At 41.1% G+C, this 16,669-nt stretch overlaps 1 protein-coding gene across 7 annotated transcripts in view; it reads left to right on the top strand.

The window, feature by feature from the left end:
* LOC118405908 (tyrosine-protein phosphatase non-receptor type 23-like) overlaps positions 1-16,669 on the top strand; it is a 76,378-nt gene that overhangs the window by 37,776 nt on the left and 21,933 nt on the right. For all 7 annotated transcript variants that reach the window (XM_035805740.1, XM_035805738.1, XM_035805742.1 and 4 more), the window contains 10 exons: positions 4,214-4,261; positions 4,709-4,765; positions 5,624-5,682; positions 7,690-7,769; positions 8,173-8,287; positions 9,323-9,388; positions 10,683-10,822; positions 14,796-14,887; positions 15,316-15,520; positions 16,398-16,558. In XM_035805740.1, the coding sequence (XP_035661633.1) occupies positions 4,214-4,261; positions 4,709-4,765; positions 5,624-5,682; positions 7,690-7,769; positions 8,173-8,287; positions 9,323-9,388; positions 10,683-10,822; positions 14,796-14,887; positions 15,316-15,520; positions 16,398-16,558 (1,023 nt within the window). The remainder of the gene's footprint in view (positions 1-4,213; positions 4,262-4,708; positions 4,766-5,623; positions 5,683-7,689; positions 7,770-8,172; positions 8,288-9,322; positions 9,389-10,682; positions 10,823-14,795; positions 14,888-15,315; positions 15,521-16,397; positions 16,559-16,669) is intronic.

The raw sequence follows: 16,669 nt of genomic DNA, 5'->3' as shown, positions 1-16,669 counted from the left end.
GTAAAGAGATCGCTTGTTTTTTTTTTTAACAAAACAAAGAATAGGTAGTTACAGGTGGACGACACATTCTTCTTGTGCGGCAAAGTGGCATCATTTAAAAAACAATAGGTAGTCAGAGTTAGACAACTAACAGTTGGTCTATCTGTGTGGTAAAGAGATCGCTTTTTTTTTTTTACAAAGTTCTTTTCACCAACTTCATACATTTTATACTCGGTTTCCAGTGCGGAATATTTGTCAGCACTGGATTTCCAGAGCTGAAATGTCCTCAGCACTGGAAATCCAGTGCTGATTGTAGTCTCAGCACTCGGTTTCCAGTGCTGACAGGAGGGCTTCGAGTGCTGAAGCTGCCTCAGCACTGGATTTCCAGTGCTGACGCCGGCTCAGCACTGGACTTCCAGTGCTGACGACCACTTCAGCACTAGTGTTCCAGTGCTGACAGAGGAGACAGTTACTTTTGTATATTTGCCCCCGGGTCCGCCATTTTTATCGAACTTGTGATTTGTCACAAGTCATGTGACCACCACCATGTAAACACAACATGGCATTGATACGATTTTGGACTAATCGTGCCGCACTGGTTGGCAGAATGAAAAGACTGAGCGCTGTTTGCAACAGAAAGATAGTTATAAAGTATTTCAATGGTAGTTTTTGTGTTTTAGATGCTTGACTATGTCCAAAAATCACACGCATAGTTCGGGATTTATAGGGCATGATGGAACGTTCCATGAAGCAAAAACCATCCGTACCGCAGTGTTTGCTGCGCTGTAACGTTATGGCGGCTTGTAAGATTGCTAGGCCGTCCATGAAATGCTATAATATACTCTCACCTCTCAAATAAACGTACCGGTACGTTTATTTTTTTCCGCCTCAAAATCCACCCGGTACGTCCTTATTTTAGACGGTACGTTTATTTTATTTTTGTCAAATTGGGGCTCTCTTTACTAACCAGGGACCCCAGAAATATTAAAAGTGTGGGTTTTCTGCCCATATTTCCGCGATTTTTTTGCTCAAAATTTAAGAATTTTTTGGACGAGGCAGTGCGGATTTCCCTGCCGCTATGATCCTATGTTAGTGGTTTTGCGCTGCCGGTACTCGTAACATATCGGTCGATCTTGCTATAACGCTATAAATTAAATGATGTTATTGGGAGAAAAAAAAAGACGCCACAATGACGTTTTGAAACGCAATTTTTATTTAAACAACTTTGACAGTCCCTGTTTACATTGTAAACCAAAACAATTTGATCAGAAAACGTCATACCAGCACATGGTGCACGGGGAATTTCTGGCCGTGTTTCAAGCGCGCTATCGGCAGGGAGGCGGAAGAATCATTTGTTCACATAAGAATTATTGAACATAAAAACAACAACTAGAACTTTGCTTCCCTTGTGATATGAGTTTTGAGGCCACAAATTCTCCCAAACGGCAGAAATTCGTCGGTACAAACAGCGCGAGACTTGATTGTTGTCATTTCCGTCTGATTTCAGTTTTATGTTTTGGAAAATCCCAACGCCGTCAGTCCTCCCCACAAGTAAACCTGACTGGACAACACCCCCAAAAGGGCGGAGTCTAGTCTGCCAGCAGGCTGGTGCAGTGCAGTGTCTAGTGCAGTGGGCGGAGTCAAGTTTCTTGTAGTCTGTGTAACACAAACTCCGCTGTCCAGGGCTCTAACTGGCCCCTCCCCGCGGAGTTTGTGCTCCACTAGCTATAACCTGGGGGAACTGTTGTAGAAAATACCAACACCAATGGCAAGCCAGGATTTTGGTCAAGCCCCCATTACCGTGGAAACCGTATATTAGCATGTCTCCACCACCCAGACGGTGGGCGGGCTAGTTGCCTCTCCCATTGTCTGTGCTGGGCTGTGGTTCTCTGTGTGAAGGACCCATGGGAGCAGAGGCATGTTTGTGTTTAATAGGAAAACAACGTCTTGTGCCAGTTGTGGGGATTTCAAGAAACTTGAAGGAATCTTGGAGCGCAGACTTTCCTGGAACTATTATTTTGCCTGGTGGTGAGATTTTATGTGGCCAGCAACGAAAGCTTGGCATAAAGTACATTTTTTAAAATCTATATAGGCAGAGAACTGCAGAAAAACAGTTGGTTCACAAAAATGCGCCATGTTGTTGTGACAGTTGAAGCCTGTCAACCTCCTTGGTCAAACTTCTCAGAACATGATATGTCCCTCCTATAATGATTGGCACATCAAAAGTTATGCCACAGGCACATCTACCTATTAGTAAATGAATGCTATTCTATGTATTGAAGGGTAATTTTCACATTAGTTCTTCGGTGTAGCGGTTGTTAAAAAGACATCATTTTATAATAGTAGAACTCTGTTCCCACCATCAGTACAAGTGGCACAGATCAGAGAGATCAACTACAGATAAGAGGTGTGATGCTGACAATCACCACATAGCAACCCACCCCAGTCCATAGCAACCAAAAGCCAGGCTCTGGTGGGCTCCCGGCAATTACATACATTATCCATATATGGAAAACCCAGTTCCCTTGACTAAGGGCTATTCTCTATCAAGCTGATAGTGGGCCGGCGGATGTTTGGCGGGCTGCTATAAGCGAGATTTAATCAGGCTAAGTTTCTTGAGCCTCTAAAAAGTTTTGCCGCTAGCCAGGCCCCGGTGCAGTGGGCGGAGCATTATGGATACAAGCCGTGGGAATGTGTTTCCCTGGAGGGACCTGCCTCATATGCATAAATTAAACCATATTTGGTGTGTATCACTATTTACACAGGTCTCAAGGAACGTGTTTTCTATCTATCTTCTGGTAATGCCTGCAGAGGAATCAGCAATACGATATGACATGTAGGGGGACGTGTGAAACAATTGTGTTCTGTGTTCTTTCTCTCAATAAATTTCTGGAATTGATTAACAAGAGATGCAGAGAGGCTTAGGTGCTGATATTTGTAGCTAGCCTTTATACATAAAAAGCTTCACTGACTGGGTAAGTGCACTTTATTTTGGGCCTTGTACAGGTCAAACATTTTACTCTATATGACATTTTTCAAGGCCCAATCTAACCAATTAAAATGGCCAAAAATGATAAACATTTTAAGATTATGGCAGTGTGATGTAGCCATTTGTTTTGAAGTATTGTAAACATTGTTCCCACTGCCATGACATTGAGTACTGTATTCTGAACATCGCATGGAAATGGAGGAACATTGAGAAAGTCTAAGCAAATTTTGAAATGTATGTAGAAATGATTACAGACTTTTGAAATTAATTCTTAACTTTGATTTGACTCTCTAGTAACTTATATGGTATATGGTATTCAGACATAAACAATAAAAAGAACCTACCTGGTTATCATCTTCTCTTGGACAGAAGAACCATGGACGCAGTTTACATGTCAATTGGTATTTTTCCGGAGGGTACTTTTATTCCAGGGGGTACTTTTATTAGATTTTGAAGATTTGTCCGGGGGGGACTTTTATTCCAGGGGGTACTTCTATTTGAGAGGTGAGAGTATGCTACTAACTTACTCTACAAACATGGAATAGATAAGGGACGAAAGTACAAGTCATGTTTATGTGATCCTTTATTGATAATATTCGAAAGTTTCTACTGGAAGCATGTGTAAATCTGGGATTCTAGAGCATTACACCAGGAGGCGCGACTTCTCGGTGCATGTTGGATTGGTAGGGCCACAAAAGGGGGGTGTACTGGTGTACATATACGGGTACATTATACAGTCACATACCGCTCTTTCCCCTTACCCGGCTTCATGGACCGTATGAATGTATTTCTTATCCAAGCATGTTCTTGGTGATGTGTTAAAAATTCATGTATCAAAACTTGACCAATCTCTGGAAACTACCTAGCAATGGAGCGCCATAAGTTTGAGTGCGTGACAAAGCGTGGCATGGTAGGGCATCTCCTTTTACAAGCACAGTTTTCTATTCCAATATAAATGAGAACATGCCAGGAAACAATTCTCAACATTTTCATCACTCATGATGTCAGATCTAAAATTTTATTTCCCTTGCCAGTGTTAGCAGTCAACAAAAGAAAGCTATGTAACCGGAAACACAACATTTTTTCTTAGACTCAACTGTCTTCTAAACCTTGTCTACAACATAATCATTGTGTTATAAGTCGTGCTACGTTTTGCACGCATTTTGAACAATCACTTTTTGGTTTAAAAATTCACAGCCATGTGTGCTCTTTTGAACAGCTGATTTTTCATTATTTCTTTTGTAGTTATTCATGGGAAATCAAGCTGACGAGCAGCAAAAGTTTGGAGAAAAGGTTAGTCATTTTTAGTTGCAAAGTTTGAGCTTTGTTCCAACACAAAGAGTTACTGTACACTCGGTGAATTTTGTTGATCCCACCAACATCATCAGATGTCTGATTTACTGCACTGACATTCCAGAGTGTGATACTGATAGTGTGATACTGATAGTGTGATAACTTGGCAGGAAGACAGTCGAGACAATTTACATCAGGGTGCATCAACCCTCACTTGTACCAGTTCAGTACTGAACTGTGGTGGTGGTGGTAGATTCTGCAGCTGCTGGTGATGAAAGTTATAAGACTACTCCTGTTACAAAATTTGATATCTACTGATAACATCCGAACACGCATCTTGTTTTCATGCTTCTCGTGAGCTCTCAAGAGACAGTAATTATTCATATCAAATAAGTTCTCAGAACCTTTCGATTTGAAATAGGATTCACCTTGCAACATACTTTGCAGGTCACTTACTACAAGAGTGCATTTGACAAGTTAACTGAAGCAGTTAAACTAGCAAAGGTATGTTCTTATAGGAATACATTGTAAGTATGCACTTAATGAAATATCATTGTATATTCTATCTGTATGTGTTCATTTAGGAAGTTACATTAATTACATTGTACCTCGATCAGTCAAAAAACCTCTGGATCTTTAAGATGATTTGGTATGTAACTAGAAAGGCCGACATTTGCTTATAAGCAAATATAGCATATTTCAATCCATCTCTATCCCAATACAAAAATATAATGTTCCATATCAACCTTTTGCAGAAATAAACTTATCCTAAAACATCATCCCACTCCAAAATGAAGGTTTTAAAAAGTTGCCTCCCCCCAATGTAAGAATGGACTCTTCTAGAATACCCCTATGTATGCAAAATGGACTGGTCTATGTGACCCATTCTCCATTCCTGGTGCTAAAGCTACCCCAATACCAAATTCCAGATCAGCTTTTTTTTCTAGAAAAAAACCTGAATAATTATGAATGGTACAATGCATAACTTGCCCTCTATGTCATAAATGTATTTGATACATAAGGCGCATATTCTAAAATATCCTTTGGTTTGAGAAGACCATCAAAACAGTTGCGTTATGCAAATGAGGGCCTTATTTGCATACTTAGTAAGAGACAGCTTCTATAAATGTGTTAATAGTAAATAATAGGAAAAACCCATCAGTTTGCCACCTAATGTGGGTTGAGGTCATCATTAATGATTGATTATGCAAATCAGACCATACAAAACAAATGTGTTCTTCAAAACAATGCTTAAAACATTGCCCTGTACTGATGATACTTGATATTTACATGTATGTTAGGATAAACACATTCAAATATTAACATGTGGACTGAATTGAAACATATTCCCTGTCCCTGTAGGGTCAAGTAGACACCATTTCAGAAGCCTTGCAGTTCACTATGGATGTGGTGGGAGGAAAGTAAGTGTTAAGTGCCTTGTCTAGTCTGGATGTTCACATGATTGCTTAAGGATAAACTGGCTAAGAGAAAATAGTTCTTTCTTATACATGTATAGGAGTTCTGTAACAGTTACTATGTTCTGAGCAAAGCCAAGAGCAAACAGTACAGCGTGCTCTGTAACAGACTTAAGTGAACACTTTGCGTCTGTGTGGTCAAATGTGGACAGAGTCATACCCAGTTTTGCAGAAATATCTGACAATCCATCACCACGAGCCATACCAGAATTAAGTATAGGGCAAGTGAAACTTCAGATGAAGAAGGTGAATCCTCGGAAGGCCACTGGGGGGGGATCATATACCACCATGGCTACTATCCAACTTTTTTGAAGAGCTTGCTCCTGTAATGTGCAATATCTATAACGCATGCCTACAACAGGGTATCTTCCCCTTACAATGGAAAGAAGAACTTGTGGTGCCTGTACCGAAGGCGACCAGGCCCAAAGGTCCTGAAGATTTCAGGCGCATCTCCTTAACGAGCTGTTTGGGAAAGGTGTACGAGGTGTTTCTCCGGGACTTGTTGCTACAGGACACAAATCACCTGATTCATGACTCTCAACATGGTTTCAGAAGGGGGCGCTCGACAGTATCAGCACTCATCCAGACAACGCAATCGTGGTATGATGGTATGATCCTAAGATGGACGTGCATGTTGCGTTTGTTGACCTTACACGCGCGTTTGACACCATAGATCATGGAAGTCTCCTCCGCAGTTTGTCACACCTCGGGATTAGACGGGATCTATGGCGATGTCTGAGCAGCTATCTGAGTGATCGTGTTCAGTGTGTAAAATGGGGAACGAACATATCTTCAGCTAAAGCAGTTCTCGCAGGTACACCTCAGGGGGGAATCCTCTCACCGACACTCTTAATCATCGCAATGAACAACCTTGATCCTGGAATACCGCCCAGCATAACACCTGTGAAATACGCGGACGATCTTACTACCTCCGAATTCCTCATGGCATCTTTACCGGGGCAAATGCAACTCTCACTTGACAGAGTAGATGTATGGGCAAATGATTATGGAATGAAGGCAAATGCAAAAAAGACAAAAGATATGGTCATCAGCTGCCGTCGAAATCCGCTAATACCCCCACCACTTACGCTAAGGGGCGAGCCCGTTGAGAGGGTCTCTTTATTCAAGCTCCTTGGAGTAATGGTCAGCAATGATCTTACATGGGGCTCCCATGTTGAATACATGCAATCAAAGGCTCAACCACGTATACATCACCTGCGTGTAGCGAGACGTGCTGGGTTACCTTCAGATGCTCTTTTGCAAATTTACATATCTTTCATCCGCCCGGTGCTCGAGTATGCCTCCCCTGTCTGGGGTGGCCTCCCACGTTGTTTGTCAGATGACTTGGAAAAAGTTCAAAAGACATGCCTCAAGATACATGTATGTGGCATACCCTGTAACCAACTGCCAACCCTTCAGTCAAGGTGAAGGGAGGCGTCTCTGCGCGAGTTGAAAAGGATTCTGAAAGATCCCTCGCACCCCTGCCATGTCTTCCTTCAACCAAATGAGGAATCACCACATGAACTGAGACGCAGAAAGTCGTACAAACAGCCAGTCAGCCGTACTGAGAGACATAGGAACTCGTTTGTGGCGAGGGTAGCGAGAGACTTACTAGACCTAGTCTGAGCCCCGTGTCACTATGTGCAATATCGTTCGCCCCAATCATGTGCAATATACATGTACTCAGTTGTTTTGTTATTGTTGTGTTGATATGTACGTCGTTAGAAGATTGACACACGAAATGGTTTTAGAAATTGTATTCTACCTTTCTCTTGATTTTAACTGCCAATACATTAGTACTATCCCAGCCTGTAAAATCGACTCAATTCAGTCTGGATGACTGCTACATGTTGATTTAATAAAGTTGATTTGATTTGATTCTGAGCAGTTCCAGTTTGTGTATGTTCTCTCAGAGAGTGTGAAGTCTGCTGTATTTTGCCTATCTTTATGCAGGTATGGAGGAGCTAAAAAAGATAATGACTTTGTTTATCACGAGACAGTTCCACCAATCGAGTCTATGCCAGAACTAAAAGGTAAGTCAATGTGGGGGAAGAAAACAGATTTGCTTCTGGCTCTTTGGTCTTACATTGTAGTAACGTTAAGTGGTAATGATGGTTTCAGTAAAGCTAGAATGAGATTTGTCTAGTATTTGTTACTGTATTGTGATTTTCTTGAAAAGGATTTTTTCCATGATGTACAATGTAGTTGACAATAGAGGCACTGTAACAGGATAAATTTTAACCAATAAGGAATTAGAGCCAATGCAAAGATGAATGCACCATTGTCTTTGAATGGTTCAATCTCCAAAATGAAAGAATTTAGACCAAGAAAGTGTTGTACTTGAGTGTCACTTTTACATTGATTCTCCTGTAAATGTGACAGATCACACAATGCCATGCTGATACTGTTGAAATAATGGTTCTTATTATTCAACAGGTGCGTCATTAGTGAAGGCCCTTCCTTTCCAGCCAATCGATACAAGTGTTACAGGGCCAGATATCTTTGAGCGACTAGTGCCCATGGAGGCACACGAGTATTCCTCCATGTACAGGTTAGTAACACCACTCTGGCTTTCCTTCAAAACTACATATTAAATATTACATTTGTATATCTTATAATCTCACTGGGTCACACAACGCCAGAAGTGGGTGTTATTTTCTAAAATACCTCATTAATAGGGCCTTCACACGGAAACCGAATTAGCAGGAATCAAGCAGAACCAGCCGGAATGAAGTATGTGTAAAATTTGTGCCACATTCGGGGCCATTCCGAGTGGGAATTCCAAATGGACCTTATGCCGTCAGAATGAAAAGTCTTTTCTATTCTGTGCATTAGTAGTGTATTCTAGAAATTCTTACTGCATTCCAGATATTCTTTTGTCCACATTCGAGCAGGATTCAAAGTGGCTTGCCGTTTCGATTCTCCATGGAATGAGATCAGAATGTCTCGAATAATGTTGGAACGCCGTAGAATGCGGTCAGACTGCATTTCGAATACACTTTGAATGCCATTCGATATTTCTCCACTTCAAATGCAGCTCGAAAGTTTTTGACATGCCAAAAACATTTGAGCCAGCCAAAAGAATGGGGACGAATATCTGGAATGCAGTAAGAATGTTTAGAATACACTACGAATTGCCAGGAATTGCCAGGAATAGAAAAAAAATTCATTCTGACGGCATTCAGGCTCATTCGTGCTCTCGTGTGAAGGGGGCTTTAATGAATACAAATTCAACATTTTTTGTACATGTATTACAACTGCATACTGCTTATTGCCATATACATTTCTCATATGTTTGTAAAATCTTATCACAGATTAACAAAGAAATAAACCATTTTGGTACTAATTATAACTGATTACAAGACTGTTCATGTAGTTCCCCCATGCTCACCTATGTGTGGACATGATGGGAATGATAGAGACCTTAGGTTGAGTTTGGGCTTGAAGCATTCAGCAGGAGAATTACAATGTGCAGGGTGTGAAATACCTTGTTCACCAGTTCTGCTATATACAGAATAATTTTGTTGGCACAACTTAGTTTCAATAATTATTGATAGTTGTAGTTTCACACATCATTTATTTCCAGTGAGGAGAAGGCAAAGCTCCTACGGCAGGTTGTTGCAGAAATTGAACTGAAAGATGAACAGTTACAGTAAGTACTAATATAATAATACATGAACATTTAGATACAGACTGGTACACATTACTTAGTACTGTATTATCATTTTTAATAAAAAAAAAAAAAAGAAATGCAAACATATTCCTACATAGTGACCCCAGGTAATATCTCAGAGCTATTCATGCAACTTGAACCTTGAACCTTGAACGTGGACATCAGGGATGTCATCACGGGTCGCAATGGATCCTTTTCCTCCACTCAGACTTGTCTTCCATGAGGGAGCGAAGCTCTACTGTGGAGATGTTGTTGATTTGTGTGTCCCTTTTAAGTTGTCCCTTGCAACTACATTAATTATTTCGAACACTGCGACCTCGCCACGGCACATGTGCACACTTAGAAAACTCTAGGTGACCCTTACAATCATGACTGTGTACACTGACCCTGACCCTGGCTGTATATAATTGCTGTAGATACCAGTGTAGATGCTACATGTGAATATATGCTATCTCATACTATACATGTAATAGATAACCTGGTTGCATGTGAACTAAAGTATCTTGAAGAAGAAAAAGTTGTGACATCCTTTATCATTTTGCTAAAGATGAATGATAGACAGTACATAATTCTGATGAACCACAGTTGTACTAAACAATGCAGTTTCTGTAGTGATGTAGAGGTCATCAGCCCACTTGGTCTAGGCGGCTACAATATGGTCCTGTGGAGAGCAAAAACACACCAAGTACTGAAGGAAATGAAAACAAAAACCGTTCGTCCCATGAGGGACTGTGATGTCCGGGCGGGCGTTTGGCCAATGCTGAATGGACCAGCCCCAAAGGGAGTCTGCATGACCCATGTTCTACCAAAGACTGGAATTCCACTGGCCCTGCCCAATATTGACTCTCTGATCTGACTTGAATTTTAAATAAAAATAATTGGCATTCCTGTACAATTCATTTCCTAGAATTCCTGCAGACTGCACACAATAATAACAAGTCGTAGACCTCAGGCCTGCATGAAATGTATTGGGTGTCCGTAGACCTATTGTGTATTTTTTTTTTTCCCTTTTTGTCTGTGGTACGTGGTTGGAAAAGTGAGCTTTTTACCGTGTTGGTTGTGCACCATGAAAAAGTCTGAAATTCCATTTCCTGACTTTGTAAGTTTGGACATGGATGAACATTACTTATTTTGGATTTCTTAAGTACATAACCAACCACAGTACCTTGTAGTTGTTGAGACAACTTTTTGTAGTAGTAATTCTAATACTCCTATAGTCACTATAATAACACTTGCAATGCTTCCTTTACATCCCTGTCTGTCTTCTACCCAGCCAATATTTAGAGTCCCTGGATCTGACTCAGCTGTTGGAGACACCAGAGTCCAACCGGCTCCCGCAGTCACTGCTGGAGAAGTGTGCAGCCATGAGTGTGAGGCAGGATACCATGAAAACCCTGTCTGCATCCATGCAAGGTACTTACATGTACAAATGTAGGTCATGTTGATTTGATTACATGGATGACAGTCAACTGGTGGCACATCAATTTTCCTCTGCTCAAAAAAACGTTTCAATTATACTGTAAATGGTTAAAAGCAGCTGCAAGATGAGCAAATACACAAAAATGTAGATTGAAAAGAAATATCAGAAAACATATTATACATGTACTAATGTCATAGAATGCCAAGAAGGTCAATTCCAAGGTCTAAGAAAAGGGTATGAAAGAACAAAGATGAAGAATCTATAATTGTTTTGGTAGTACCATTTTCTGTGTTCAGTCATTTGTTCAACCTTCCATACCACTTTGATTTCTTGATAAAGGCGACTTTTTTTTTTTTGGCCAAACTTTTTTGCAACTTGCATGCTCGCATCAGGTTTGGGGTTCCCGGAAGATGTCATCCATGTAATCAAACCAACATGGCCTTATGAGCCACCAGAAAATCTAATACACTTTAGGCCCACTTCAGACAGACAACACTTTTGTAGTCATGCGACTGTTGTTGTCAACAACGTCGCCGGCGACGGTATTTTTAGCCCTGTCTAAAGAGGATCAAAGTAGTCGTGCGAAGGTTTTTTTTTTAATCATCGTGCGACCACCTCGGACCCAGTCGCGCGGCGTTCAGCGGGGGGCCGGCGACTATTCCTCACATGTCTAAAGAGAAATCGTCGCCGGCGACGGGACTGGATCATATGCTAATAAGTCTGCAGCGTGTTTTTTTCCATTTGAAAAGGCATTTTTCTCCGTAAATATACATGCAGTCAGTCAGTAATGGAAACGTATTTTTGTCATCAGAAACTGCCTTTTCCAGCGCAATGCCCCGCCACCAGTGGCTACATCCTTCGAATGCCCCTATTCCTTGATGATAATCTGTAATACCACCGGCGGGAACGAATGCCGGGTTTAATTCCAGATTTTCCCGTCTCTGTGTCATTCTTTGTCGGGGACAATGTTTGTTTGTAAGCAAAAAATAGTAATCTGCTGCATGACGAAAATAAAGAATTCTCCCGCCATTTTTAATTTGCGAGTAAGAGGTCACTGTGGGTCACGCACGCAATAAAATCCTGCGCCGCGGGTGTCCGGCAATACTCTGAACGCATGTCTAAAGAGAACCGTCGCCCACAACGATAGACAATAACAGTCGCGCGACTATGTAATTGTTGTCTGTCTGAAGTGGGCCTAAGATTGTTATTTGTGTTGTGTCTGTGATGTCCTGCACTGGCATATTTGAAGAGTTTAATATTTTTCACACCTGGGTGTCAAGTAGCAATGTGTTGGAAACATTCATTTTTTCTTTAATCTTCTGTACTCCTAGCTAATATACATTTTGTACATTGTAGCTACCAGTACCAGTATGTACAAAAAGTAGCCTTATAGCTGTGTACTCCTTGAACTTGTTTTGAAATTCTTGCCAAATGTGGCTGGAATTTTGAAATTCTTCATTCAGGCTCATTATGGTTTAATTGATTCCTGCTGAATTTGGAATTATTGTGATAGGGGTATTTAGGCAGGTCTAGGCCCCTTCTTGATTTCAGAAGTTGATTCCAGATAGGGTCCAAATGGCAGCCATTTGGGTCATGTACCAAACAAGGCTGTAGCTGTATAGCTGTTAGTCCCTATATCAAAGGACATGATCTGGTGTATTACAGCATAAGTGGGCCATCTCCAATGGTAAGTTTTGCCACTCTAACTTGAAATACTGCAGCAGAATATGCGCTTGCCATGATTGTGTAGAAAATATTTTTTTACCTCGATTTTGGCAAAATTTTCATTCATTTTTTTTTTTTCAGATATTGATAGGGGTGGGTAACGGTATGTTGTACCAGTACTAAACAGTTTTTTCTTGTGGGAGGGGTCCAGAAGAACCACATTACACTGTGAGTTATTATACACTAAGTCTTGTTCTCCCATCATCATCCAGTCTCTCCCAGCTAGCGCCCCTCTCTTCACTTCTCTTCCTTTTTAATTCCCCACACGAATCTCAGGGTGGAACTACATGGGTCACACTTAAAGTCGTTATTTCTGTGCATAAGATTTAGAAAACTAGAGTTCCACGAACACATCCCTTCGCCAAATATTCATGCCTTTATTCAAGACTTTATGGTATTATTCATGTACTAGTATCACTAAAGAGGACCTACCCCAGTAGCAAACGGCTGCATGAACGTGTGTTCCCCACAAACACAAAAACATTAACTTCTTGGCAGAGGTGACAATGAAATTATTTACACTGTTGTGATACTTTCCAGTGCAACTTTCATAAACTTTCCTCATTAATCATGTCAATTTTCTGTTAATTTGTATGATAAGTATCCCACTATGTAACTCTTCACTTAGGCTATCTACATGTACATACCAAAAATCATGATGATCCATCAACATGTTCATGTTTCTCATCAATTATGTAAATCAGGTCATCATTTGCATAATTGATATGTATTGCACATTTCTCTTACATTTCTGCTACATGGTGCAAGTTTGAAAGCCCTATCATGGAATTCAGTGGATTTATGAACTTTCCTCATCAATTATGCAAATTAGCTGTTGATTTGCATAATAAGTATTACTTTATGTACGTCATCACTTAGGCTATGTACCAATGTACTACCATTCAAAAATCACGACCACAGCATGTTCAGAACACGAGATGTCAAAAATTGAAGTTTTGCTGCAGTACCTTAGGAAGCCGCTAGGGGGCCCATTATCGACCTCGACCTTTGTTTTCCTTACCCATACCCACCTACCAAATATTATCAGGATCCGTTCAAGGCTTCTTGAGTTATGCATTCCACAAACAAATGGACGCACACACTCGGCCTGCTACCGTCCTGGCGAAAAATGCTACGCCAACCATTTTCCAACTCGACCTTTCTTTCCACAACCGCTACTTTAATACCAAATATCATGAAAATCCATATACAGCTTCTTGAGTTATATGCTGTTGGCATGGATTTATGAACTTTCCTCATCAATTATGCAAATTAGCTGTTGATTTGCATGATTAGTATTACATTATGTAAGTCATCACTCATTCTATCTACATACCAAAAATCATGATGATCCGTCAACACGTTCTCGAGTTATTCTCGTCCAAAGTTTGAAAGGAAATTGGTGCCTGCAGTTCTAAAAATGCCACTAGGGGGTTCAAACTCACAGCACTTACTCTCTGCCCCAAGGGCTATCTACCACTTAAGAATCATGACCACAGCATGTCTAGAACACGAGATGTCAAAATTAAAAGTTTTGCTGCAGTACCTTAGGGAGCCGCTAGGAGGCCCATTATCGAACTTGACCTTCGTTTTCCTGACCCCTACCCACCTGCCAAATATTATCAGGATCCATTCAAGGGTCCTCGAGTTATACTGTTTACGAGAAGGCGGATGCACACGTTTGGCCCGATACCGTCGTGACGGAAAAAGGCTACGCCAACCATTTTCGAACACGACCTTCCTTTCCGCAACCGCTACTCAAATACCAAATATCATTAAAATCCATACACAGCTTCTTGAGTTATATGCTGTTGACCTACATATAGGGACACAACACGAGGCCTTAACCGAAAATATATCCTTCTCGGCGAAGGTAATAATATTATTGTATACTAGCTTACAATTTATACCTATGAAGACCCTCTTTTCAGACTTAAACAATATTTTCTACACATTGCAAGCACATATTCTGCAGCGTTTCAAATTAGAGGGGCAAAACGTACCACAATGAAGATGATCTACCTATTAGTATGCTGTAATACAGGCTTTCAATTAGGGACTAACAGCTACCCACCTACAGCCTCATTTTGGTGCATGAGATGAGGCAAAATGGCTGCTGTATCGAAATAGGGTCTGCTACTGTAACAGTGTGTTGGATGTGTTCAAACTTTGTGTCCATACATTGCCTTACATAGTCACCAATGCAGTCGTTGTGCAACACTAATATTTGTTTGTGTCCAGTATTATCTAGTGTGAGGTTGGATGTGGAGGAAGGGCTGACAGAAGTGGAACAGCTGGTAGGGGATGAGAAGGTGAAGGAAAAAGACTTCCAGGTATGTTTTATATCATTGGCTGGGCTGGCTCCCTCAGGCACAGCAAGCAGCATTTTATATTCCCATTCTCAGTATGTTGACCATTGCCGAAAGGTAAAACAATTTTCTTTTCAATGTGCTGATCAATGACATTTACTTGCTGGGGCCTTATCGTAGATCAAGCCTTAATGTTAACACCTGCAAATCAGAGCTTGCATTGACGTAATGGTAAACCCTGTTACAGTAATCACCTAGCAAATTTTGTCTTTGACACCTCTGAAAGAGATCAATGATTTTAAATTCCACTGTACATGTACTGTAGATCAACAGCGTATACAAAATATTACAGGAATTGTAACAGTTGCATTGGCAATGGCAAGACTTTAACAAGGAAGATGTAAAACTTTGTAGTTTCATTTCATTTGGCAGTGGTGTTGTATTCCTCACAGGATGCATACGGACCAAGGTCAACCTCCATTATCTGCAGTGAAATCGCGCGAGAGTTGGACAAGTACAAGGAAGCACACGCTAAGGCCTCCCAGACCAGCACAGACCTACGTACATCCATGAGCACCCATGTCAACAACCTTAAACTTCTGTCTGGACCTTTGGATGTTCTACAGGCAGCGCTGCCTTCACAGAACATCATGGATGGTCTGTACATTATTATTTTTATCTCCTAAAGGGGAAAGCAGTTAGGAGTAATATAGTTTGTTTTACATGTAAGTCTCAATTCCAGGCTGCATGTCCCTAAATAAACTGGAGTGTGCCAGTTGTGATGGGGTCTGCAGAAAAGCTTGCCTAGGCTACCTTTTTTAGGCCCAAAGGGTGTGCATGGGGGTTCCTATCATTGCCTGGCCCATCCTGCCAGTTTTCTTTACTTCTCATTTTACCCCTACAAAATGTAGGTGTTAGATTACGTAGAATAGTTTAGTTTCCCCACACACCAATGGAACAGTCCATGCATGCGGACTGAGGCCTCTGGGAATTTAGTCTGGATCTAGCGACTCATCTGAATACAACATTGTTCTATACTTCTGTGTGTGTGCTTGATTATTCCCTGTCAGCAGAGGTATAGAAGCCTGTTAACACTAGGTGCCTCCCCATCAATTGTAACATTTCCAGTACATTTTTTTTCTAGTGGTGGGTAAGTCGATCAGTTAATCCCCTTCCATCACAAAGGAGCAACTGTTGTCTTACATGTATGTCTTGGATTACCATTGACCAAATTTTTCAACAAGGAAATTAGAGACCCAACCTTAGAGTATGTGTACAGTTCATGTTTGTTCATTGCTATAAACCATAAATTGGCCAAACTGTTGCCTTCAGTCCATAGCACCCTGAGCTGGAATGGTCTGTTACCCACTTTTAGCTTTGAAAAATGAACCCAATTGTGGTGACCATCTTGAATTTCCATATGCTGGAGCTGTGGCTCTCTTAAAACAACCTATCATCACAGTCACCATCCACACAATTTGGTAACATTGATTAACCCTGCATCTTCATTCTGCTTCATTCCTGTCTGCTACAGCACCAGTTGATGAGAATGTGAGGAAGAACCTGAAGATGTTGAAGGAGAAAGTAGAAGAGATGCAGCAGCAGAGGAAGATGCTGGAGAACCAGCTAAGGGAGCAGATCCAGAATGATGACATTACCCAAGTACTGGTCACACGGGATCAAGGCAATTTAGAGGTGATGAAACACCCTCAAACAGAGTCCACTCACTCACTCACTGTCTGGTTCACATTCTTATTCTTCTCGGGTCACCACTTCAGTCTGCCTCACTCTCCCACTCTAGTGGTG

Source organism: Branchiostoma floridae, chromosome 18 (assembly GCF_000003815.2).
Source record: "Branchiostoma floridae strain S238N-H82 chromosome 18, Bfl_VNyyK, whole genome shotgun sequence".
NCBI lineage: Eukaryota > Metazoa > Chordata > Leptocardii > Amphioxiformes > Branchiostomatidae > Branchiostoma > Branchiostoma floridae.
Note: the sequence above shows the minus strand (reverse complement) of the source record. Positions and strands in the feature narration are given on the sequence as shown.